This window comes from Oratosquilla oratoria, chromosome 7 (genome assembly GCF_046742065.1).
Source record: "Oratosquilla oratoria isolate Oo_2021 chromosome 7, ASM4674206v1, whole genome shotgun sequence".
In the NCBI taxonomy this organism is placed as follows: domain Eukaryota; kingdom Metazoa; phylum Arthropoda; class Malacostraca; order Stomatopoda; family Squillidae; genus Oratosquilla; species Oratosquilla oratoria.
The window spans coordinates 31,610,001-31,637,500 of NC_134783.1; the positions used below are offsets into that span (position 1 = coordinate 31,610,001).

The 27,500-nt window shown below is 41.0% G+C and overlaps 1 protein-coding gene across 5 annotated transcripts in view; it reads right to left on the reverse strand.

The window, feature by feature from the left end:
- LOC143027037 (solute carrier family 35 member F3) overlaps window positions 1-27,500 on the reverse strand; it is a 583,434-nt gene that overhangs the window by 275,191 nt on the left and 280,743 nt on the right. For all 5 annotated transcript variants that reach the window (XR_012966555.1, XM_076187892.1, XM_076187893.1 and 2 more), the window contains one exon: window positions 16,081-16,166. Coding sequence is in view for 4 of the 5 variants with exons in the window: in XM_076187892.1 (XP_076044007.1) it covers window positions 16,081-16,166 (86 nt within the window). In the remaining variant the exon portion in view is untranslated. The remainder of the gene's footprint in view (window positions 1-16,080; window positions 16,167-27,500) is intronic.

Here is a 27,500-nt window from a genome sequence, read left to right on the forward strand (position 1 = left end):
AAACAATCCAGTGTAACTGCAAAAAATAGTCGGGAATAAATTCAAACTAAGACCCTATTCACACTAGTGGTCTGAACCGCATAGTCAAGGAAAAACTATGCAGCTGGGTGTGAACTCCTCCATTGACTTACACTGTAATTAAAACGCCGCGGTTCAAAGTCTTAGTGTGAACAGGGCTTAAGACTCGTGTGTTTCTTATTCCTGCTCACGTCAATCTGTCAGAATGTCTAAACACGCAAGACACAGGCACATACACACACATACATACATGCATGAATACATATGTACATTATATATATATATATATATATATATATACATACATATACCAAGGCTTTTTCCCCCTTACAAGGAAGGTAGCCAAAAAGGAAAAGGCATAAAATCATTCCCACCCATTCCAGCCATGAATATATATATGTATATATATATATATATATATATATATATATATATATATATATATATATATATATATATATATAGATAGGTGTGTGTGTGTGTGTGTGTGTGTGTGTGTGTGTGTGTGTGTGTGTGTGTGTGTGTGTGTGTGTGTGTGTGTGTGTGTGATTCACCTTCACCTTGGTCTTTGGATCACGTGTTGGACTCGTGATTGACAGCTATTTCATTCCCGGAAGAGAGCTCAGAGCTCTTATGACCGATCTATGGGTAATGCTATGACCTTACACTCACACACACACCCAACTCCCCGCCCACGAGAGTTGAAGTAACGGCTCGGAGCGCAGCGATAATTAAATAATTTCATTCCTGGGCAGGATTCGAACCAGGTACCGCCGGTACCGTCATACTGATTCTGGGACTCTACCAACCGCGCCACCGAGTTTTGTGTGTGTGTGTGTGTGTGTGTGTGTGTGTGTGTGTGTGTGTGTGTGTGTGTGTGTGTGTGTGTGTGTGTGTGTGTGTGTGTGCATGTGTGTGTGTGTGTGCACGTGTGTGCGTGTATTCACTTGGTCTTTGGTCTTTGGATCACGTGTTGGACTCGTGATCGACAGCTATTTCTCTCCTGGAAGAGAGCTCAGAGCTCGTAGGTCCGATCTATGGGTAATGCTATGACCTTCCACACACACACACACACCCAACTCCCCGCCCACGAGAGTCAGAGTAACGACCCGAAGCGCAGCGGTACCGAAATAATTTCGGCCCTGGGCAGGATTCGAACCAAGTACTACGGGCACCACCATGCTAGTATTTCAGCTCTCTACCAACTGCGCCACCGAGTCGTGTGTGTGTGTGTGTGTGTGTGTGTGTGTGTGTGTGTGTGTGTGTGTGTGTGTGTGTGTGTGTGTGTGTGTGTGTGTGTGTGTGTGTGTGTGTGTGTGTGTGTGTGTGTGTGTGTGTGTGTGTGTGTGTGTGTGTGTGTGTACGTACATGTAATGAAGTTAGAAGGCGTAAAGGGGAGTAGTCAGAGTTCTTGGAAAGAAGCTCAACGCAACCCTAATCACTTGGGAAATTAACTTTCCGGAGGTGAGGCTCCTTCTCCTCCTCCTCCTTTTCCTCCTCTTCCTCCTCTTCCTCCTCTTCCTCCTCCTCCTTCTTCCTCCTCCTTCTTCCTCTTCCTCTTCTTCCTCCTCCTCTTCCTCCTCTTTCTTCTTCTCCCTCTTCTTCCTCCTATTCCTCCTCCTTCTTCTTCCTCCTATTCCTCCTCCTTCTTCTTCCTCTTCTTCTTCCTCTTCTTCCTCTTCTTCTTCTTCTTCTTCTTCTCCTCTATTACCCTCACCACTTCTACTTACATTTTCTCCTCCATCTCCACAACTACTACCACCATCATCACCGCCACAACCACCATCACCACTATCATCACCAACACCACTACCACAACCACAGTCACCACTATCGCCACCACCACTACCACCACCATCATCAACACCATATCCACCACAACCATGGATAGAAATGGAGGTGGAAGGAGGAAGGAAGAAGGAAAGACAGCAGTGTGACAGGTATGTAAGACAGATGACAAAAAATTATGGGAAGAGGATTGGAATAGGAAACGAGGAAAGAATGTGGATAAAAGAGGAGAATAAAATAATGAATGAATATGGGGGGATATGTTACACTCAAATGTATCTTGAAGAAAACCAAAAGAACAAAGCCACAGACACAACGATAACTTGATTAGAGAAAAGGAACATAACCCGAGATTTAGGAATATGGAAGAGATATATAGGAGAATGAAACAGAAAAAAATATGTTACCATAAGCAGGGAGGTAGAAAGTCAACAACAACAAGAAAGAAAAATGGGAAGAAGGATCGACTTGAAGGTACAATGAGGAATAGACGACCTAAATGCTAGTAAAGTGTAGCGACCGCCTTGGATGCTTGTCCATGTCATTATGGCTATGGGGATTTCTACCCTCTCCTCTCCTCTTCTCTTCCCTTCTCTTGCCTCCTTTTCCCTTCTCTTAGCTTCTCTTACCTTCACTTCCCTTCTCTTCACTTCTCTTTCTTTTTCTCCATTCCATTCTCTTCAGTTCCATACCCTTCTTCTCTTGTTACTCTCTTCTTTTCTCTTCCTCCCTCCTTTTCCTGTACGCTCCTCTACTCCTCCTCCTCCTCCTCCTCCTCCTCCTACTACTGCTCCTCCTCCTCCTACTACTGCTCCTCCTCCTCCTACTACTGCTCCTCCTCCTCCTACTACTGCTCCTCCTCCTCCTACTACTGCTCCTCCTCCTCCTACTACTGCTCCTCCTCCTACTACTGCTCCTCCTCCTCCTACTACTGCTCCTCCTCCTCCTACTACTGCTCCTCCTCCTCCTCCTACTACTGCTCCTCCTCCTCCTACTACTGCTCCTCCTCCTCCTACTACTACTACTACTACTACTACTCCTACTCCTCCTCCTCCTCCTCCTCCTCCTCCTCCTCGCCCCCCCAAAAGATAACCCTAACCTTTATGAATAACCCCCCAGGTGAGTAAGTTCATCTGTCGTCAGCTAAAACATAAACAATAACCGGGTAATGATTAATAACATTACACGGAATCGGCAGCTACCATCGCCGTTAGCTCAGCGTTCACAAACTAGGAAGTTCGACGGAAGGAACTACGTGGCGGGGCATGGAGGACAACTTCGCAAATCCTCAAGAGCCAGAATAAGCCGAGGAAGACCCAAGAGAGGTATTTGAGTGGGAGTAGAATGCGAGAAGTAGAGTAGAGGCAGCTAGGAGTCCCTAGACTCTAGGGACTCTTAGGGCCTAGAGGCTCATAAAGTCTAACAACCGTGACAATGAGTTCCCTCGAATTGATGGGAGTAGAGAATTTATGCTAACTACACTTTTTTTTTTTTTTTTAAGCTCGCTGGCTGAGCAGGTTAGGTCGTCGTTACTTGCGGCGAAGGTCGAGGGGATGGTGGTTCGAATCCTGCCACCGGCGAAGTTGAACCAAGGGCATGGTTCATTAAATTCCATGTTACAAAGCCCTCTGTGAGGGGCACCGTCCTGGACTTCCGATAGGGGGGAGTTTGTGACGTTAAACCATATCATCATCACACATTTTTTATGTGATTCAACCTTTTCGATACGCTCAAATAACGATACCCAGAACGAGCGTTCCCAGCTTATGGTGGTCCTGCAAGATGAACGGTAAAGTTCCCAATATTCAGAACTTGTCAACTTCCTTTACCTCCATCAGGTGTAGCCCCGAGAGGCTGACACTTGGTCTCTTGGCTGGGTCCACGATCTCTATCAACTTCAGGTATGCTTCTATTTCTTACAATTCTTTCACACATGGAGAACTGACAGCTGGCGAGTCTTTTCCTATCCCTACGATTTTCAGTCGGTGGCGTTGAAGCAGTCCCGCACAGACACAATACAGTCCAAAGTTTCTTCCCAGAGAGATCTAAGGGAGGTTTCGAAGACTCCAGCCACTGAGAGGCTGAGGGTTATCCATTTAGTGAAAGCCGAAGCAATGATTGATTGATTGATCTCACATGACCGTCAGAAACCATTAATGCTCCTTGGCAAGACTGGATGGAGATTGAGAGACACTTGTGAGTTCCTGAGAATCCTGAAGACCACCCAGGGGTCTGAAGAACTCCTGCAGAGCAGTCGTGGCCTCGTGAAGCAGTTGAATATCAAGAAAGGCTTGAAAAAAAGGTTCACGCAATCCTGAATGGATAAACTGGTGGTCGAGGTTGAAAAAAAATAATAATAAAGATGTGTACCTAAAAACCGGACTATTGGCCTTCAGTGTGATGCATATTTGAAGATTCTTTCGACATTTCAAGTTGATATTTCTATCCCATGAATAGTTTCGCTTTTATATATATGTTAGGATGATGAATAGGATAAACAAATGAATGAATAAGCTAATGAATGAATAATCTAAAAATACATAAAATGCAGGATCCTCACGACCGTTGACATAGTTTGTGCGTGACCGTCAATGTTCCGAGTGCGTTCCAAATGCTCTCCGATTTTCTAGTCCAACGAAGAACGAAGAAAAGTAAGACATCAAATTCCAACCCGCATGGCGCTCACGTCACAGTGCTCGTGCGCACGCGCTTCGCTCGAAACCCAAAGGCCCAATCAAAAACTCTCACTGTATTCAGCAATTTCCGCTGAACGCCGACGCTTCGCGCCAGGTCGTGATTCTCTTACGATGCTATTTTGGAAATAGTTCGTGCATGACCTTTACTGTCCCGAGCGCACTCCAAAATGCCCTCCAATTTTTTTTATCCAACGAAGAACGAAAAAGAAAAGATAGATAAATGAATGAAATAAATAAGCAAATAAATAAATGATCAAGTGAATATATGCATGAATAAATGAATGAATAAATCAAATAAGTATATAAATGAATAAATTAATAAACAGATATATTAATAAACAAAGAAGTGAATTGATAAAGAGATAGATAAATAAGCATATAAATAGATAATTGAGCAATGAAATAAACAAATAGATTAATACATAAACAAATAGTTGTCCTGCGAGACGGACATTGGATAAAATAATCTCCTCACTCGTTTTCAAAATGTGTCAATACCTACATCTACAAGTGCAGCACCGTGCGGCTGACATTCGATCTGAGAATTGTATGCACGCACACCACAGTTTAAGGTCTCCAGCGATCCAAAGTTGGCGGAGAAATTTGGTTCCACAATTATATACCCAGCACGAGCCCATCACTGACCAGTCCTTCCTTTTCAAGAGTTTGTTATGCCTAGCGTCAGACGATTTTATAAATCAGAAGCGGAGGTTATGGACGTTGATGGACTAAACATTTGTCTTACTCCATAAATTCCCAGATTATTGTATCCAGTTTAGAATAGACCAATAGGATATTGAAAAAATATATATATCTTCTAGTCATTATACGTGTGTAAAGAAGTCTATCGTTACGATATTGTTCTAAACCATGTGACATTAAAGACGATGGTTTTAGAAACAGTGCAATGTGGTAGGATGACTCTTTAAACAGCAAGAGACCCGAGTTCAAATCCCGGGTTAACCCAATTTGGGCGATGGTAGTGAGGCTTTATTTGTACATATGTTTACGCCCTATTGGGCTTATCTAATGTTTTATTTGGATAAAACAAACACGCACACACACACATACACACATACATACACAGACACACACACACACACACACACACACACACACACACACACGACGGCTCAGTGGTAGAGTTCGCGGCCGCCACTACGGCGGTCCGGATTCGAATCCCGCCCGGGGATGAAATAATTTCAGTATCGCTGCGCTGCAAGTCGATATTCCAACTCTCGTGGGCGGGGAGTTATGTGTGTGTGTGTTCGTGTAAGGTCACAGCCTTCCCCATAGATCGGTCATATATGAGCTCTGAGCTCTCTTCCGGGAGGGGAAATAGATGTCGATCACAAGTCCAACACGTGATCCAAGACCATGGTGAATCACATAGATGCACACAAACGCGCACACACACAAACAAACAACCGCTTGGCACGTAGAGCATGGGAGAGGAGACGATCGTTTGACATTTAGATTTTTTTTTTTTTTTTTTTTTTTTTTTTTTTTTTTGTATATATATTTCTGTCCAGACCTTAACCCAAGGGTGGGCCGTGCAGGCACGAGCTCGTAAATATTCTAGACATAAACTCTCACTCATGGCAGGAGTTCTAGCCAAGCAATGCCACGAAAGCTGCATTTTCTATCGACTTCCGAGTAGGGCCAGGCGAAGAGGTGATAGTTTATGGCAGCCTGGCACAATGTACGTTGGTCAACCTCCCCCCCCCCTCTCACCCCCTTTCAATGAAAGTCGTAAGTTCAATGTGTTTATAGGTTCAGTAGGAATGTAGTGAGTTTTTATTTTCCAATTTCATTTTTTTTTGTGTGTGTAGGTGTGTGTGCGTGCGTGTGTGCGTGTGCGTGTATATGTCCGTGCGTTTGTGTGTGATTCATCATGGTCTTGGATGAAGTGTTGGACTCGTGATCGACAGCTATTTCCCCTCCCGGAAGAGAGCTCAGAGCTCATATATGACCGATCTATGGGTAATGCTATGACCATACACGCGCATACACACCCAACTCCCCACCCACGAGAGTTGTAGTAACAATTCACAGCGCAGCGATACTGAAATTATTTCATCCCTGGGCGGGATTCGAACCCAAACCGCCGTAGTGGCGGCCGCGAACGGTACTACTGCGTCTTCAATTCGTGTGTGTGTGTGTGTGTGTGTGTGTGTGTGTGTGTGTGTGTGTGTGTGTGTGTGTGTGTGTGTGTGAGTGTGTGTGTACCTATGTAAGTGCGTGTGTGTGTGTGTGTGTGTGTGTGTGTGTGTGTGTGTGTGTGTGTGTGTGTGTGTGTGTGTGTGTGTGTGTGTGTGTGTGTGTGTGTGTGTGTATGCACCTCTGTAAGTGTACACATCAATTGCACTTCTCTTCCTAAGGCAATATTTCCTTCATCTCGTCCTTTTCTTGTTTCAATACACACAGTTTTGCTCAACTCCCTGTCAACAATTATTATTTACCAACATTTTTCTTCCTATTCTTTACCGATGTGCAGAGGTGGGAGGGTGTTGGGGAGTGGTTGAAGGGGTTTTATCTGTTTACGATGCGAGTTTATGTTTGGACTTGGCTAACCTCCTTTTATAGGGGGAAAGTGGATTTTAATGTATGTATGTGTGTGTGTGTGTGTGTGTGTGTGTGTGTGTGTGTGTGTGTGTGTGTGTGTGTGTGTGTGTGTGTGTGTGTGTGTGTGTGTGTGTGTGTGTGTGTGTGTGTGTGTGTGTGTGTGTGTGTGTGAGAGAGAGAGAGAGAGAGATTCACCTTGGTCTTTGGATCACGTGTTGGTCGTGATCTACAGCTATTTCCCTCCCGGAAGAGAGCTCAGAGCTCGTATGACCGATCAATGGGTAATGCTATGACCTTACACGCACACACACCCCCAACTCCCCGCCCACGAGAGTTGGAGTAACGACTAGAAGCTCAGTGATACTGAAATCATTTCAGCCCTGGGCAGGATTGGACCCAGATACCGTGTGTGTGTGTGCGTGTAAATATACGTTTGATATACATATATAATTCATATATAAATTTAGATATTCGTCTATTTCTCTGTGCGCCAATATACCTGCTAGCATATTCATGGCTTTCAATGCCTCTGCATACATGTACACTGTGTTTCTATATTACATGAATATACATGTGTGCATGCATGTATGTATACATGCTTTCATACACACGTAGATATACACGCATGTATTTACGTGTAGAGATACGTGTGTACGTGCGTACGTATACATGTATGTACGTATATAGGCATGTGCTTGTACATGCATACAAGTATGTTTTATGTAAGTACACGAGGCAAATGTAGGTAAACTTAATACGATTTTACCACATGCTTATCGATACTTTGGGCGGGCCGAGGCCAAACTTCATTAAACTCGAAAGCATTATTTCATGGTCACGAGAGAGAGCGTAACTTTTAGACTAAATCACGATTGTCCACCCAACTTGAGGTAGTCGCGTCTTTGATCAAAATTATGCCTTCGTACCGTGAGCGGGGACCCATTAGTATAAAATACGTACCTGAGAGCGTTAACTTTTAGACCAGTGCTTCCCAACCTGGGGTGCTAGGAAGTGATGCACACAAAAATAACATTGGCACATCATTAATTACCTAGTTGCGTTTTTTTTTTTTTTTTTTTTTTTTACTTTTTCATGCTCTTATTTTTATAGGTTGTTCTTATTTCTTCTAAAAAACAATATTCTCAATTTGTTTCAGTTCTAAGGAATCGAGAAAATAAATCATCAAACAGTACATTTCACTTTGTTTTGTCGTACTAATAACGAGATAGGGGTGCTGGACTACTTAGATATGACAACAGTGGGTGCTGCTATGGTCGGAAAAGGTTGGGAAACGCTGTTTTAGAATATTGGATCATTCTTAACCAGATTTAGAAGCTTTCTGCATTCTTAATTAACATTTCTGGGGATTAGACCCTATGGGGATTAAATCCTGGAGCATGGAAAGGCTCTTCAAGTCTTAATGAATATCTTATGTAAAATGAAGTTTAGTCATGACTGGAAGGATTTGAAGTAAAATTCTGAATATTTGATGACTGCGAGTAAGCAATGTTCATCCTTTTAGACAAAGAAGTACATCAATATATGTACATTAATGAGATATCTGTATGTCCTCGCAAATTTTTTATTCTTTCTAACTTTCTATATTTTTAAGTACTAAAATGTTATAGGTATGAGTACTAACATATATAAGGACCAACCTTCTGTAGGACAGATGTCGGAAATAATCATCTCCCCGTCGATCTTCTTCAAACAACCAATCAACAATCTCAGGTTCATCTCGAAGTGCAACCCCGGAGGGCTGGCATTCTGTAACCGAACGTGTCCTAAGCTCTGTATAAGCTTCGATAATATTCTCCCCCTTTTTTTTTTTTTTTTTTTTTTTTTTTTACACAAAGAAAGCTGTCAAGTGACTGTTCCGTTGTTCCTCCACCCAGTTGGTAATGTGGTAACGAGCCCCGCTGTAATACAGCACATACATCCCTACATACATACAATACATATTTCAAAATAGTTTGTTCTTGCAGAGACCACAGGGGCCCGAGACTCCTGCTAGCTATGGAGCTGTGGGCTTCCAGCAAATGGAAACTCGAAGAAACTGTTACCATAAATGCATCTGTCCGAGTCTGATCTGTGTGAACGAGACGCGCGCACACACACACACACACACACACACACACACACACACACACACACACACACACACACACACACACACACACACACACATACATACATACATACATACACACACACACACACACACACACACACACACACACACACACACACACACACACACAGCTTTCGTGAATCGATGGATAATGTTCTTAATTCAAACGCCTGAAACCTAGGTTCGTCCTCCCAAAAAGTGCCAGGCAATCGTTCAAGTCACAACGGTGGACATTAGAGGGCGGTATACCAGTGGTGCACTTCCGTGTTGCACCTGTTCAGTATCAGAATCGAGCCGATTACATTGATTTTAAACTCCATTCACAACCACAAACATTCCGTTTTCGAAACTTCACGTTAACGCACAACCACAGTAAACCGAATCAACCCACTCTGGTGAGGTACAGAGGTTGTACCGTCCCCCAGAGGGATAGGTCGGTGGTCCTGCAGTGAACCCAAAAGGCTGCACACTTTCATCACAATTCACTTTCATCTTTATGCGTATATACATATACTGTATGTACACACACACGCCACATTATACACAAAAACACTTGCACAACATTACACACAAATGCAGACACACACAAAAAGGACATGTATGCATATCACTGTGGTGAAAGTTACTGGAAGATATAGGGTCGCGTTACAATTACAAAACACTCGTCTGTTTCCAGTCAGTGTTACATTCCACAGCCCCACATTAACACAGCTCCCTTTAACATCTTCTCCCTCCATCCGCGGGGGGAGGGGGAGAGGGGAGGGGCGATGGGTACATCGACAACTGCCAAGGAAGGCCACCGCTATTGTTGCCTTCGACTGTGCAACTGGTGGTGAGGACGAGGAACTATTGCCAGCTGGTCTCCGAGGTTTCCAGTTAGGATGGAGAATGCGACCATGGTGTGATGACGTCACAAAACTTCATTCTTAAGTTCGCTGAGGGCCTTCGACCCCTCTTGCTTAAAGCTGGATGGTCAAAGCGTTTTCTCAACTCCCCCCTTTCCTTCCTCCCCTCCCCCCCTCCTCCAAGGCGTCTTGAAGAAGTGCAAGGCGTAATTCAGCTTTATCATTTTCAGTTGTCACAGTATTTTCTACTAGAAAAAATCAGAGTTAATTTTTAAAATATATATGCCAGTTATGTGGACTATAGGTTATATAAACACTTCTCTACACAAAATCTGTCTTCCTCTGGAAATAAAATGCCAAGGCTTATTTTATTTATTTCTTACCGCACTTTGGGAAACGGTAATGTTATAACACATTTGTAAATGTACACTTTAAACCCACTATCGGGGAATTAATATGTAACCTGAGCCCCCCCCCCAGCTTTTCCTCGTCCCTTTTTCTGTACTCCTCACTACCTCATTTATACCTGTATTCTATCTTCCTGTAACCATTCTGCTGAAGAGGATTACAGATATTAGTCGAAATATACAGTTTTCCTGTATTACTGCACCTTGTACGAAAAACACACGCTCGCGTGCGCGCGTGCACACACACACACACACACACACACACACACACACAAAGAAAAAAAAACAGTAACACAAACTCGTATACATAATTATAATATACAATGTTGGAGCTATGCTCATGTGGTCCCATCTCCACTTGTAAAATCTAGCTTCAAACTGATGTTATCCGCCTGTTCTCTTTCTTCTGATCCATTTTTTGGAAATCATGCATCAACACTGAAATCTACTGTACATTTCTTGACATCTTTCTGACATTCCAACTTCTTAAGTTTCTTGCTACTTCCTTTTGATATCCTTTCATTCCGTAATGATTGATCTTCTCTCAATTTTTTCAGACCTTTCACGGTTCCAAAGAGAGTAACCACATCCCCTCTTTCTCTTTCCTCTTTAATTGAGGCCAATCCCAGTTCATCTTATCTCTCTTTATAAGCTTTGTCATCCAAACTAGAGATCATTTAGTTGCCCCCTTATTATTTTCTGTTTTTCATATATCTTTCCTCTGAGTATGTAGATACCACACCACTGCTGCGCATTTCAGTCTAGGGTGGATAAGATTTTCAAATACTTTGTCATATCCTCGTCCATCTCACGAATTGTTACTTTTATATTTTTCTGAATTGTTTTATATCTCCCATTACTGTACTGACACGTTTGCTTAGGTGACAAATCATCTACATCAAAGACTTCCAAGTCCATTTCTTTATTTGCTTTATTGTGTAACTTCATGTCTTTTCACTTTTACTCATCCCCCCCCTCAAAAAAAAAATCATCAAACTTCATCTTCCCCTCCTGACTCCATTCGTAAATATTGTCTAGATATTCCTATGGCAGTCATTTCTTTTACATAATCTTGGTGTTACCAGCAACAGGGTAGGACTCGCAATAACCGACTTAAATTGGACAAATTTATTTAAGGGGATAGGCGAGAAGTGGTTCACCAATAGAGTGATTAACGAATGTAATAGACTTAATGACCAATTAGTGAGCGCAGAAACTAATGGTTGTTATAAGAGGTTAGATAGTTTTGCGGATGGGGGATCTTTGGTGGTAATATACACAGAACTGCCTAGTGTAGGCCTTATGGTCTCTTGCAGTCTCCTTCTTTATGTTCTTAATCAAGACTACGATGATGACGTCACTCCGTCTCGCTGCATGGAACGAAGGAATCGTCGACTTTGGTATGCATATGTATGTATGTATGTACGCATGTATATGTGCTTGTATGCATGTATATATGCACGTCTGTATGCATGCAATCATTTCTATATGCATGTATACATGTATGCCTGTATGCAAGTCTGCATACATGTATACATGTATGCAAATCTGCATGCATGTATACATTTATACATGCATATATGTTTGCATTTATGTGTTTCCATCTGTGTATGTTTGCATGTATATATGTATATATATATATATATATATATATATATATATATATATATATATATTTCTACACAGAAATGTAGTAGCACATTTGTAAATAACACCCAGGAACTTTCTGCAGAGGGCTACAGTTGATAGCCGAAATATAGGATTCTTCTTTATTCGAAGTTTATTTTCTCCGACTGTGGGTTTCCTGTGTTATATATGTATATATATATATTATATATAAATATATATATATATATACATATATATATATATATATATATATATATATATATATATATATATATATGAGAGAGAATGTGGGTGGGGAAGGGCAAACGAAGATGTGTTGGGAATAGAGTTTATTGCCCTAACGTTGCGACCAACTTGGTCTTCTTCAGTAGTCCTCTGAAGAAGACCAAGTTGGTCGCAACGTTAGGGCAATAAACTCTATTCCTAACACATCTTCGTTTGCCCTTCCCCACCCACATTCTCTCTCTTTTGTCTGAAATAATCTTAAATATATATATATATATATATATATATATATATATATATATATATATGTATATATATATACATATATATATACATGTATTCATGTATGAACTCATATGTATTAATCTATGTATGTATACATGTGTGCATGCATGTACACATGCATATATGCATGAATGTATGCATGTATGAATGCATGCATGTATGCATATATGACATGTATGCCTGTATGCATGCCTGAATGCATATACATACGCACGTTTGTACGCATGTATATACATAATATATACGTATATGTATAATCATAATATATATATATATATATATATATATATATATATATATATATATATATATATATATACTAATAATACAGATTCAATGTTCCCCATCTCTCGTATTCAAATTGCAGTTATAATTTTCATAATTTTCCTCACGCGTCATACATAAAAAATTCATGATATCTCATATTACATGACATTCTTTCCCTCCGACAAAAAAAGGAGAAATGAATAAAAGATAAAACAAATAAAAAAAAGATAGTTCCTCCACTTTTTCCTTCCAACAAACAGAGAGTGCTTGTTAACCAAGAGCCTTAGCCTCATTCCGCTCTCAAGTCCAGGCGACCGTTTATTGGTCAATGTCTTCCGCTCTCCCCGGCCGCTGATTGGCCAGTGACCAGAACTTGGAATATCCAACCATCCCTCCATTTCCACATTACGCTTGCATTGCGAATATGTGGGTTGTGGATTGAGGATGGGGGAAGTGGAGCTTGCGAGGTGCCACAGAGTCTGTAATATCGTTATATCTTAAGGCGAATTTCGTGAAGCTAACGATTGAATTCTCGACCTTCTGTACCCTGAGCTTTACTTTTGTGTAACGATTTGGAAGTTGATAATAAACTCTAATGATTATTCTTCCACCCGCCATTAAATTCTATTTAGCCGAGTGGAGTGTATATAGCTATCAAAGGCTTATACCTCTGTCTATTAGTTCTTTGAAGCATCTTAGACTTTATTCTGCCTGACGCATGATAACATTATTTAGCTGTAGAAAGCACTAATGAATACCAAAGCGCTCGCTGTAATACTTTAGATTCAGAATACACACAAACTTTTCGGCTGTGGTCCTCGATCTTTATTCATTTTCTCCAGCTGTCGACAAACAATTCTATTCAGCCATGGGATTACCCTTGGAATAAAGGAGGAATTCATCTAGACTCATCCAAATGTTTGATGTGTTCTAGAAATTTCATTTCGATTAATGTTTGACTATTTTAAAACTGGCTGACATGGGGCTGGTTTTGTAGTGGCTAGTGTCAGCGACTAAACTATCGATGGTATTCATAAAAACAATCTTTCCCTGTATAATTCTTGCATAAATCCTTGGAAGGGAAAGATTTATATGAATAAAGAATTTTTAAGAATACCACCGTGAGAATCTTACGGTGGTATTCTTAAAGAAAAATATTTCCTTATATAAATATTTCCTTTTTAAGAATTTATACAAGATTTATATAAGGAAATATTTTTTTTAAGAATACCACCGATTCCCTTTACTTGCCCAATGTCAACGGAAAGTTAGTCAACTTGCCTCTAAACTATCCTAGTGTCAACAGTTACTTGCCGGGCAAGTTAACTTGCAAGTACCGACACCTTTATTCAGTTGCGCAAGCATAATTACGAAATTCGCTGTCAAAGGAGAATTTTTCAATAATACCTAGATTTGGATTCCACCAAAGCAAAAAAATAATATTTTGAAAATGCACGGATCATGCAAGAGAGCTTAATCCAGTTTAATGTTGATTACACGCTGGACGCACAGGCAAATTGGCCAATTAATGTACACTTGTTAATACGAATGAAGCACAAACGTTTTCTGGGGGTGTTTGTGTCACAACGTTTCCATTGTCATGACGGCATTGAAAGCTTTTGTTATGGCAAACGTAAGGTGGTTTTATTCACACGGGATGACTTCAAGCCTGGTGGAGAGGGGGTGGGGGTCGAGGGTTGAAGGTCAGTATTAATTTTGTCAGTTTCACACCAAAAAGTTTTACAATTTCCTTTCATCCGTTCCAGGTTTCATAATTGTTCACTCAGAAATATCGTTCACATCTACTTGGGAGGGAATAGTTCACGGTTGAATGAAGAGAATAATTGTGTATGTGTGTATGTATATATATATATATATATATATATTTGTGTGTGTGTGTGTGTGTGTGTGTGTGTGTGTGTGTGTGTGTGTGTGTGTGTGTGTGTGATATATATATATATATATATATATATATATATATTATATATTCAAGAATAGAAGCGCTAGTTAAGTAAGTACCGGCGAGAAAATACAATTACTACGAGATGTTTGATAGAGTCCAGTAACCGTCGCCAGCTTTCCTGAGGCCGCGGACATCAACAGAAAGGAACCCAAACTACGATTCACTCCTAAAAATCTTCGAAGGTTTACCTGTGTACCAGTCACCTAAGGCATTACCCCTTTCTGGGCAGCGAGTCTATTTATAGCCAGTGTACGTCCCAGACATAAACAAAGCAAAGTGTAAAGAGGTGATTCGTCACGGCAGAGCCTCAAGAGACCAGCCAACCTTTGTTCCCCGACTGTGCGTTTTATAAGACTTCGTTGTAGCTTTCCGGGCCGCAAATAAAGTCTTCCACATGAAAAGACTCAATCACGAATATACTGCAAATCGTCGGCTAATTGAACCTCAGCACATGATGACTGAAGGTTGAATGACACGTAGGAGGTCAAAGAATAAGGAAAACTGTCGGTGGTTTGTGTGGAACAGCGGCGCAGTGGGCGGGTCACTGATCATTTCGAAACACTTACGCTTGTCGAACTACCAAACACGCAAGAGGGATTTGTGCTCTGTAATTTTTCCTCACGTGGAGTTTAGTAAAAAGTAAAATGTTAAAAAGTAAGAAAAATAAATAACTACATGTTCTTTGGGAGTCTTGTACACTGACACGGAAGTAAGTCTATTTCACTAACCTATAATTACCATATAAACACTTAAGTTCCTTTAATTTTACACCAAAGTATGTACTGATACATATACATTCACGCCCAGATAGTGTGCATGTTTGCGTTCTTGCGTGCGTTTGCGTGTGTGCATGCATATGTGTCTGTATATGCATGTGTATGTGTGTATATATATGTACGCGTGTGTACAAGTGTGCATGTGCGTGTGCACATATGTGTATGTGTGTGCATATGTGTGTGTGTACGTGTGTGTGGGTGGGTGAGTGGTTGGGTGTGTGTGTGGTTGCAGGTGTGCGTGTGTGCGTGTGTGTGTGTGTGTGTGTGTGTGTGTGTGTGTGTGTGTGTGTGTGTGTGTGTGTGTGTGTGTGTGTGTGTGTGTGTGTGTGTGTGTGTGTGTGAGTGTGTGTGTGTGTGTTAGTGTGCGTGTGGGTGCGTGTGCGCACGTGCGGGTGTGTGTGCAAGTACGTTAGTGTGCGTGCGTGTGCGTGGATGGGCTTTTGGTTATGTGTGGGTGTGTCTTGACCGTTTACTTGCAGACCTACCTTCCGTGTGGTTTTGGAAAAGACGGTATTCTTAAACCTCTCGCACTTTGACGGTGGGTTGTCTTTCGTGCTCTCTGCCACGGACCCTGAAAGAAAATTATTTCCATTTACTTTTCAAATACACAAATAAATGATACAACTAACTACAAAAAAAAATCTACAAGCGTACTACAGAACACTTAAAGATTTAACACTTAAAAGATTTAACACTTAAATCTACACAAGTTCTGACCCCAAGCCTCTCCCCCCACGCATACCCAGTTCCACCTTCATGAATCATATAACAATGAACGAAACATTCATTTTACTTCGAAAGGCTTCTATGCTAACCACTTTCCGTAATGTATGATATTTACTCATTCATTCCCATGGAAACTCACAGATAACGAAACCGGGATCCTTTTCCTCGTTAAAGTTTTCCTCTCTTCCTATTTGGTTCAGAGTTTTAGTTTCTTTAATGCTTTTAAACTGGAGGAAACTAGTAATTGTTGCTTCGAATTTCAGTGACTAGAGACAAAGTTTATATATATATATATATATATATATATATATATATATATATATATATATATATATATATATATATATATGCACGAAAAACCCACAGTAGAATTATAAAGGAAATTAAGATGAAAATTAAAATTCTATATTCCGGCTAATGGATACATTTTCTCTGATATATATATATATATATATATATATATATATATATATATATTATATATATATATATATATATCTTGGAAAACAATTTGCCTAACAACTGCTGGTGTTCAGTACTGGACTGTCGTAATTATTCGATTATTTATGAAGAAACTTAATCTCACGTTGACTTCTGCGACTAAAACTCTTTTGTGTACGCTCTTATCAGTTACTTGATACTCCGAAATTCTTTTATTACCATTACGTCTCAGGTATTATTTTGTTAATCTCAATAAAGAATTTTTAACTTCAAAGATTTGTTCAGGGTCTCTGAAATCGTTATACAGAATGGATGAATAATTTGAGGCGCTGTCGGTGTCGTCTTTGAAACAAGTCTGATTTCTCCCAAAACAATCACCTTAACTTCTGTGGAACAATTTCACTTTCCCCTCTTGTTCTCCATTATTTTGTTCTCCATGTTCTCCAATTCCCATTATTTTGTTCTCCATGTTCTCCAATTCCCATTATTTTGTTCTCCATGTTCTCCAATTCCCACTTTTGTTCTCCATGTTCTCCAATTCCCATTCTTTTGTTCTCCATGTTCTCCAATTCCCATTCTTTTGTTCTCCATGTTCTCCAATTCCCATTCTTTTGTTTTCCATTTTCTCCAATTCCCATTCTTTTGTTCTCCATTTTCTCCAATTTCCATTCTTTTGTTTTCCATGTTCTCCCATTCCCATTCATTTGTTCTCCATGTTCTCCAATTCCCATTCTTTTGTTCTCCATGTTCTCCAATTCCCATTCTTTTGTTCACCAGGTTCTCCAATTCCCATTTTGTTCTCCATGTTCTCCAATTCCCATTCTTTTGTTCTCCATTTTCTCCAGTTCCCATTATTTTGTTGTTCATGTTCTCCAATTCCCATTCTTTTGTTTTCCATGTTCTCCAATTCCCATTTTTTGTTCTCCGTGTTCTTCAATTCCCCTTTTTTGTTCTCCATGTTCTCCAATTCCCATTCTTTTGTTCTCCATGTTCTCTAATTCCCACTTTTGTTCTCCATGTTCTCCAATTCCCATTCTTTTGTTCTCCATGGTCTCCAATCCCCATTCTTTTGTTCTCCATGTTCTCCAATTCCCATTCTTTTGTTCTCCATGTTATCCAATTCCCTTTCTTTTGTCCTCCATGTTCTCCAATTCCCATTCTTTTGTTCTCCATGTTCTCCAATTCCCACTTTTATTCTCCATGTTCTCTAATTCCCATTCTTTTGTTCTCCATGTTCTCCAATTCCCATTCTTTTGTTCTCCATGTTCTCCAATTCCCATTCTTTTGTTCCCCATGTTCTCCAATTCCCACTTTTGTTCTCCATGTTCTCCAATTTCCATTCTTTTGTTCTCCATTTTCTCCAATTCCCATTCTTTTGTTCTCCATGTTCTCCAATTCCCATTCTTTTGTTCTCCATGTTCTCCAATTCCCATTCTTTTGTTCTCCATGTTCTCCAATTCCTAATCACTCTCCTGTCCGTTCCTTCCCTGCTCCACCTCTTATTCTTGATAACACCCACGTTCTCTCGTTGGTTCTCCTTCATTTTCTCCTCGACACTTCCTTTGTGTGTGTGTGTGTGTGTGTGTGTGTGTGCGCTGAAACTATCAGTTGTTTTAAAAAACGATTAGACAACTTTATGGATGGGGACGACAGGTGGTGATGGATACGGAGCTGCCCAGTGTAGGCCTTATGGTCTTTTGCAGTCTCCTTTATTTCTTATGTTCTTATGTTCTTATGTTAATCAAGAAGATCAATCAGACAATGACATCATGAGTTAGAAACTTCTTCAAACATCATCATCCTTCTATTGTGATATTTTCCTTAAACATCGAAATATTTCACACAAATAATGGAAAAATGTCTGAGACTATTTATATTTCATAAACATGAGACTATTTATATTTCATTAGATAAACATATTGCTATAATAAGTACTAAAATATACTCGTTTTAGATGGTACATTACATAAACACTTTGACCAGCATCGGAAATTGCAAGGCACTTTCTTAATAGAGCCAATGCCTGTACCATATGTGACAGCCAACCACTTGAAGCTGGTCTATGATGATGCATCAACTAAGTATACTGAGAAGAGCAAAACATCTCTTAATCTATTAATATACATTTGATTGACATCGATGAACATGAAAAGGTTTTAAAGTATTCACAAGCGATCTGGCAACGTTTCAAATGCACTTCATGATTTCATCGTGAATAAAATATATCTTTTCATGTAATCGAGAGCAATAGAGAGAGAAAGAGAGAGAGAGAGAGAGAGAGAGAGAGAGAGAGAGAGAGAGAGAGAGAGAGAGAGAGAGAGAGAGAGAGAGAGAGAGAGAGAGAGAGAGAACGTGTGTGTGTGTGTGTGTGTGTGTGTGTGTGTGTGTGTGTGTGTGTGTGTGTGTGTGTGTGTGTGTGTGTGTGTGTGTGTGTGTGTGTGTGTGTGTATTTACCTAGTTGTATTTACCTAGTTGTATTTTACGGGAAGGGGAGCTATGCTCGTGGAGTCCCGTTTTCATATCTCACTTCATCTAGATTGGTGTGTGTGTGTGTGTGTGTGTGTGTGTGTGTGTGTGTGTGTGTGTGTGTGTGTGTGTGTGTGTGTGTGTGTGTGTGTGTGTGTGTGTGTGTGTGTAGGCGTGTGTGTGTATGCCCGTGAGAGAGAGAGTGAAGGTATATACTTTTCATGTGCAACAAACACACACACACACACACACGCACCTATGTTCTTGCTTGCCCACTGACTCACTCAAAGCCCCCGTTTATCATCTGCAGAAGGTTCCTATACCTCCACTCGTTCTCAAGCACCAAAGCAGAGATAGTTTCTCCAAATGTAGACTAGAAACCAGATGGAGAGAGGCAGGCTGGGACTAAATAGCAATGAATGCATTGATGGGTCTATATTTCATTGGGATGGTTGTTGCTCCGACGAAAATACATGCAGAAGCATACCAATATACATATACACAGACATACGGGCACACAGACAAGCAAACATACAGTAGACAAGCAGACGTACTTATACACACGTAGACACACACGTACAGACACTAAGACATACACACGCACTCACACACACTCAAAAACACTCAAACAGACACCCACACTCGCTAGCACACAGGTACAGGCAAACACATACAACAAATACAGACTCAGACTACCTATGTACACCTTCCTCCCACCTCCTCTCTCTCTCTCTCTCTCTCTCTCTCTCTCTCTCTCTCTCTCTCTCTCTCTCTCTCTCTCTCTCTCTCTCTCTCTCTCTCTCTCTCTCTCTCTCTCTCTATTTATCTCTTTCTCTCTCTCATTCACACACACACACACACACACACACACACACACACACACACACACACACACACACACACACACACACACACACACACACACACACATACACACACACATATACGCACATGTACGTACACGCACAGGTACATACACGTACATACACGGAAACACGTTCATACATGCACACACATACACGCACACGCGTACATCACGCACATACGTACATACACGCACACATGTACACACGCGCACACATTTACACGCACACACGTACATTTACATACACACACGTACACATATACACGTACGTACACGCGCATATGTACTTACACACGCGCGCGCACATACACGTACGTACACACGCGCGCGCGCCTATTTTTGAATTTATAATTTATCAAATTTTCTCATTTCAATTACAATGTCGTAATAAATTCTTTCTGTATATCGAACACAATATTACATTTATATTTTATATATTAGAGGAAAATGGATTTAACTGAATATTATACTTACAATTGTACAATTTATTTGATATATCTGCAGGTATATGTTTATATGAAGACTAAAATTGATGGCGCTTACTACCAGTTCTAGAAAGTAATAAATGATGCCAGTCACAAAGAAAATGATTACTGTTACAAAATGTGTGATGACTATTGTTGCTAGCAAACTGATCTTACACAACCTGTAGCTTTTATTGATGTTGTTCTATTTTCAAGTCAAAATCGTCGTTTGTATGAATTGAAGAAGAAATTCGAAGTTTTGAATATAAAAAGACGTTGGTTTGGGCGTTCAAAAATTATACAAACAGGCTCTTACTTTTTTTTTTTTTTTTTTGTAAAAAAAAATAGAAATGTATTATATTTGCGTCTTTGAACATTTTAAGTTTTATATCATTAATGAAAAAATGTAGTACCTACAAATTTTACTTTTCTGTTATTTCATGCAAAATTCGTAAGCACAAAATCAATTACTTTGAGTCTTTAAGATATCTAAATTTTACATCATTACTACAAAAATATAGTCCCAACAAATTCACTTTTTCTGTTCGTTTATGCAAAAATATAAAATATTGTTCGATATAATTTGGAAAAATTAATCTATGCTTGACAAGGAAATGGCATAAATCCCGAAGCATTTCAAGATTAACTCCCTTTCTTTTCGTAATGAATAAATGAACGCTTCTTACATTTCTGTAATCTTTGTTACAATATCCTATTACAGTTCATACATTCATGTAACATTTAATCTATTTCGTTCAAGGCGCAAAAATAAACATATAAAACCAATGACATGGGCATTTATTTTATGTACACTGAGAAGGGAGGGTCGCCGATTTAATGAAGCGGCCTTGCTGTGGATAAGCTGTGTCTTGCAACACTGCTTCTGACCCAGGGTAGTGGGCGAGATGCAGGGATGACCCGTCATCCAGGAGGACCTAAGGTAAGATGGTGGGTGGGAGGTGGATGGGAGTGGAGTATGTGTGGATGGAATGGGTGGGAGTGGTTTCTATGCCTTTGTTTTTTGGCTACCTCCCTTGTACGGGGGGAGGGGGGCCTTTGGTATGTGTATGTACATTGAAATTCCAAAACTCAAGGGCAATCTTGCATAATCCCACATTGCCAATAGACAGCATCGTCATCGTTACCTGCAATGTTGCACGTAATAGAGATATTGCAAATAATAAACCCATCAGCTTGTGGTGCAATCTATCACTCGACTGTTGGCGAAGTCTGAAATTCGAGTGTACATTTGCCAGCAGTGAAACTGCTACACAACATTATATTAAATATCGTATCCTTATCTTTATTTCTGCCTTAGAAGTCAGCGACCTTTATATATTTGTAGCAGCCACCAAGTGCCTTTATTCACGTGAAGGAAATATAATCCTGTGTCTCAAGTTTGTTTCAGTGGTCGGAGGAATTTGTTCTTATTGATTTTTTAGGCTGCTCCCAGACATATAGGAGTTAAATAAATACATCACGCTACTTTAACAACACGATACTATTGTAATCTGACATTAACTGAGAAGACATGACCTAATCTAACCTATCTAGCCTAACATACCTAACCTAACCTACCTAACCTAACCTAACTTAACCTAACATAACCAACCTACCTAACCTACCCTTGACCTATCCTATCCTATCATACCATAACCTATCGCAACCTACACTTCCCTACCCTACTCTACCCCAATGTAACCTATCCTACCCTACCCTAACCCACCCAAACCTAAATATCTCGACCCCTAATTTATCACTTTATACCAGACAGGACAAGGTGCCTCGTGAAATTTCTCAAGCTGGCTCAGTCCCAGAAACCTTATTTCTTCTTTGCATTCCTGAGCGTCTCTCTCCTTACTTCCATCACCTTTTCCACACCATTTCTTAACCTCCTCCAAGGTCATTCTCAAGGTCATGGGTCCCTTCAAGCTATTGGTAGAAGAGCATTTGGTATTTATTAGATTTTGTTCAGATCACATGCCCACATCAATGCCACTGACCTCTCTCAATCTAACCTACATTATCGTACCTTATCCTTCCTTAATCTACCTTAAACCTAACTTAACCTAACCTAATCTGACCTACATTACCCTACCTTAATATACACTACCTTAACAAACTTTACTTGCACCAACCTTACCCTAACTTAACCAAGCCAAACCAAACCAAACCTAAGCTAATTAAATATGCTTTGACTTTGAAAAGCCCGACGTGTAATAAAGCCCGGGGTGGGGGGGGGGGACCGTATTTTGCAAATGATCGATGTACATTCAACACAACCTTACTATGAATTTGTTGTTCTAATAGTTATAAGAATTATCAGTTTTTTTTTTAACTAAATAATTTGCCAGGTAGCTTTGTTTAATATGTCATTTAAGGGATATATATATATATATATATACATATTATATATATATATATATATATATATACATATATGTATATACATACATACATATACCAAAGGCTTTTTCCCCCTTACACGGGGGTTGCCATATATACATATACATACATATATATCCTTTTTTTATCAGAACCCTTTTAGCCGCCATGACCAAGGAGTAGGCTCTAATAAAATAGTCGAACCCCTCGCGATAAGACATCTGATAGTGAATGACGTCATGCATAATTAATGACGTCACGATCCTGGCGTCCATAGCATCACGTACATGGAGGTAGTCTCTGATTAACTGGCCTCTTAGCCCTTCCCTGCCGTCAGGCGATTTTATTTCACTGAAGAAAACCTCCTTCCCTCTAGCGAAAGTATTCAACACGAGAAGTGAATCACAGTTAAGCAAGTCGCTGTGTTTAGCGATTTTATTTAGTAAAGTGAAAATATTCTGCTGAGCATACAGCCCTTCCACTCCGGGTTGTCCTTTTTCTCTTGTTCTTACTGTCGCCAGACGATATTAATCACCTCCGTGCCATTCCTCCGCCAGCGAAGGGGATAACATATTTGAATATTACATATATTTGGCAAAACGAGAAGCTGAGGCCGATCAAGCTATGATTAGATTAGGATGGAGGAGGAGGATTTGCGTTCGACGGCAAACCCCAAGCCGGCTATATGTCGCGCGTTCTCATTGGCTATCTGTCCCGCGTTCTCATTGGCCAAGAGTGATTTGGTGGAGAATTCGAATCACGAGCTAAAATAGCCAATCAGTGCAGCCAGAGTAAGTCAACGTCGTGATTTTACAGAATAATTTATGAAATATACATGCATACATACATACATATTATATCATATTTCATATACGGACACGTGTGTGTGTGTGTGTGTGTGTGTGTGTGTATTCACTTGGTCTTTGGATCACGTGTTCGACTCGTGATCGACAGCTATTTCCCTCCCGGGAGAGAGCTCAGAGCTCGTATGACCGATCTATGGGTAATGCTATGACCTTACACCCACACACACACACAACTCCCCGCCCACGAGAGTTGGAGTAACGACTCGAAGCGCAGCGATACTGAAATTATATTCAGCCCTGGGCAGGATTCGAACCAGATACCGCCGGTACCGCCATACTGACAGTGTGTGTGTGTGTGTGTGTGTGTGTGTGTGTGTGTGTGTGTGTGTGTGTGTGTGTGTGTGTGTGTGTGTGTGTGTGTGTGTGTGTGTGTGTGTGTGTGTGTGTGTGTGTGTGTGTGTGTGTGTGTGTGTGTGTGTGTGTGTGTGTGTGTGTGTGTGTGTGTGCGTGTGTGTGCGTGTGTGCGTGTGTGTATGTGTGGTGCGCTGGTAGTTCAATCGAAATCATGCTGGTCTCGCAAATTCCTGATCGTGGGTTCAAGTCCCGTTTACGACTCCGACCCCCAGTGGAATAAAAGAAAGAACTCACTCGATATATTCGCATAGAAGACACGAGGCGTTTCGGAAAATCTAAAATGTGTTTTCCTGGGGAAGGGAGGCCCCCAGCCACCGAATTCAGAAGATCAGTGACCAAGAAAATAGCGACTGAGGAGAGAAATTGAGAGGGAATGTTTGGACGGAGAGGGCGCGAATGAAGTTTTGTCATGAAGCGAATGTGACAGCTAAGCCCAGAGGAAAACTTGATCTCTGAAATCTCTTCATCACACTGTAGGTTTTTGAAATAGTTTATACGCTGCGAAGTTCTGTAGCTGATAAAGTTAATGGAGACGTTCACATACAACCGCGCAGCTTTCTCTTGACTATGCGGTACCACCGCGGTTTCCGCGCGGTATCCGCGTGGTTCAGATCACTAGTGTGAATTTCATTTCTCATCTTGTTTCTTGTTTAAATGATATTAGCTGAAATGGCACTTGCCTATTTAAGGAAATAGGCAAAAATTGGTTTACTAATAGGGTGGTCGATGAATGGAATAAACTTAGTAACCATGTAGTAAGCGCTGAAACTATCAGTTGTTTTAAAAAACGATTTGACAACTTTATGGATGGGGATGACAGGTGGTGATGGATACGGAGCTGCCTAGTGTAGGCCTTATGGTCTTTTGCAGTCTCCTTTATTTCTTATGTTCTTATGTAAGCTAAAATTCCTACACTTAGGAACTCTACGAATATTCTAATTTCAACCTCATAATCTTGAATGCAGTCATATGACAAAATGACACATTTAAGCTAGAATTCCTACACCTAGGAGTTCTAGAAATATCCTATGTTTGACCCAAAAATACTGAATATATTCAAGTATTCAGTTGTTCCTGTCTACAAGTCAGTGTATACAAAACTTGTCACTTATACAAACTACCTAAACTTAAGCAAACATTTTCTTCTGTATTATGCTGATTCATAGATCACTCAAAAATTATCTAATTGTATTTCCTCCTCCGAAGAGGATATTTATGAAAAACTTATTGATATCTAAGAACTACAAGCCGGCAGCTTGTATTATATTGACGAGTACAGTAAAACAAGGGTGAGCGAAAGTAGCCCTTTTATTTTCCTACAAATTCGGAAAAATATATTTATAATTCCTATTAGTCTTCCCACACAGTATCATTCGTATCTATGTTTACCCTTCCATCCCTCACCCATAAACCACTTTGAATTATTTGGTATCAGCCAAAGACCAAATAGTCTCACTAGGCGAAGATGGCGCCTGGCGGATTAGGATCTGTCGAATCACTAAACCCCTGTCCACACTGGTTGAACAACGGCAGCTCAATTACAATGCAAGTCAATGGAGGCGTCCACACACGATAGTTTTCCTTTGACTATGCGGTACCGCCACGGTTTCCCCGCGGTTCGAACCGCTAGTGTGAACGGGGGCGAACAAATCATAGCACAGACTCGAGAAAGACAAAAGTCGAAACGTGCCCAATGATGGGTTCTTCATCAACTACAAGCTCTTCCTCTTCTGTCTTTCCTCTTGTCATTCCATACTTGCATACACAAAGGTTCTCAACATTGATGAGTGTTTCTAAAGGTTCCAATATGTATCACCACCAAACAGAATTATTCAAAATGTGTGCACTTCATCTTAAACTTAATAACAACCTTTGTAGACCTTGTTTCAACATGTGGGTCACCATCGACCGATACCCATTTTACCCCTAGTCTACCCCCCCTTCCCTCCCCCATTAGCTAAATAGAATAATCTGACGCACAGGAGAACAAAATCTGCAAAGGAGGTCATCGGTGTGAAGTGGTTTGACAGTCAAAGGCTTTGAGAGCCAAAGTCCTTGACAGCCAAAGGCTTTGACAGCTAAAGGCCTTGACATCCGAAGGCTTTGACAGTCAAAGGCCTTGGCAGCCAAAGGACTTGAGAGCCAAAGCCCTCGATAGCCAAAGCCCTCGACAGCCAAAGGCTTTGACAGCTAAAGGCCTCGACAGCCAAAGGCTTTGACAGTCAAAGACCTTGGCAGTGAAAGGTCTCGACAGCCTAGGGTCTTGACATCCAAAGGCTTTGACAGCCAAAGGCCTTGACAGTCAAAAACCTCGACAGCCAAAGGCATCGACAGTCAAAAACCTCGACAGCCAAAGATCTTGACAGCCAAAGGCCTTGACAGTCAAAAACCTCGACAGCCAAAGGCATCGACAGTCAAAAACCTCGACAGCCAAAGATCTTGACAGCCAAAGGCCTTTACAGTCAAAAACCTCGACAGCCAAAGGCCTCGACAGTCAAAAACCTCGACAGCCAAAGGCCTCGACAGCCAAAGGCCTCGACAGCCAAAGACCTCGACAGCCAAATACCTTGACAGCCAAAGGCCTCGACAGCCAAAGGCCTCGACAGCCAAAGACCTCGACAGCCAAAGGCCTCGACAGCCAAAGGCCTCGACAGCCAAAGGCCTCGACAGCCAAAGGCCTCGACAGCCAAAGGCCTTGTTTTCATCAGACCCTTGAGGTCTCACCTGGTTCCTCGGACAGAAGAGGTTTGTAGACGTCCTGGCCAGGTCGAGGGAAGTAGTGATGGTGGAGGCGGTCGGGGAGGAAGATCGATTTCCAAGACTTCTCTCCTCCTTCGGATGCTGAGACCCACCAGAAGCGTTTCATACCACCAACACCAGGAGGCTCTTTGCCTCAGGAGGGCCTGGGCAAGTGACAAGTACCAGTGGACTCGGGGATGGGGTCTTCCGGTTCCACGTCCTGTCGCAACCGCCACGTCGTTGAAGGGTCGTTAAGAGTTCGGAGAACTCGTGGGAAGATTGCGTGATCTAATGCGTGATTTCTGGAGAGTCTAGCGTGATTTCTGGAGAGTCTCGGCGTTATTTCGAGTCGGTCGACTTTCTCACACAGTAGAAATTCTCCAAGTAACGGATACTGTATGTTGCTGACATGTAATTTGTATGTATTTGTGTCCCCAATTCACTCTGTAGCGACGGTCTTTTACCTTGAAAAAATATATATATTTTCTTTTACTAATCTTGTAATCAGGAGTCATATCTGATTAAATGTCAAACCTTGACTTATAAGCGTTGAATGACATTTACGGATGCGTATAAAAAAACTACAATTTATCGTATGC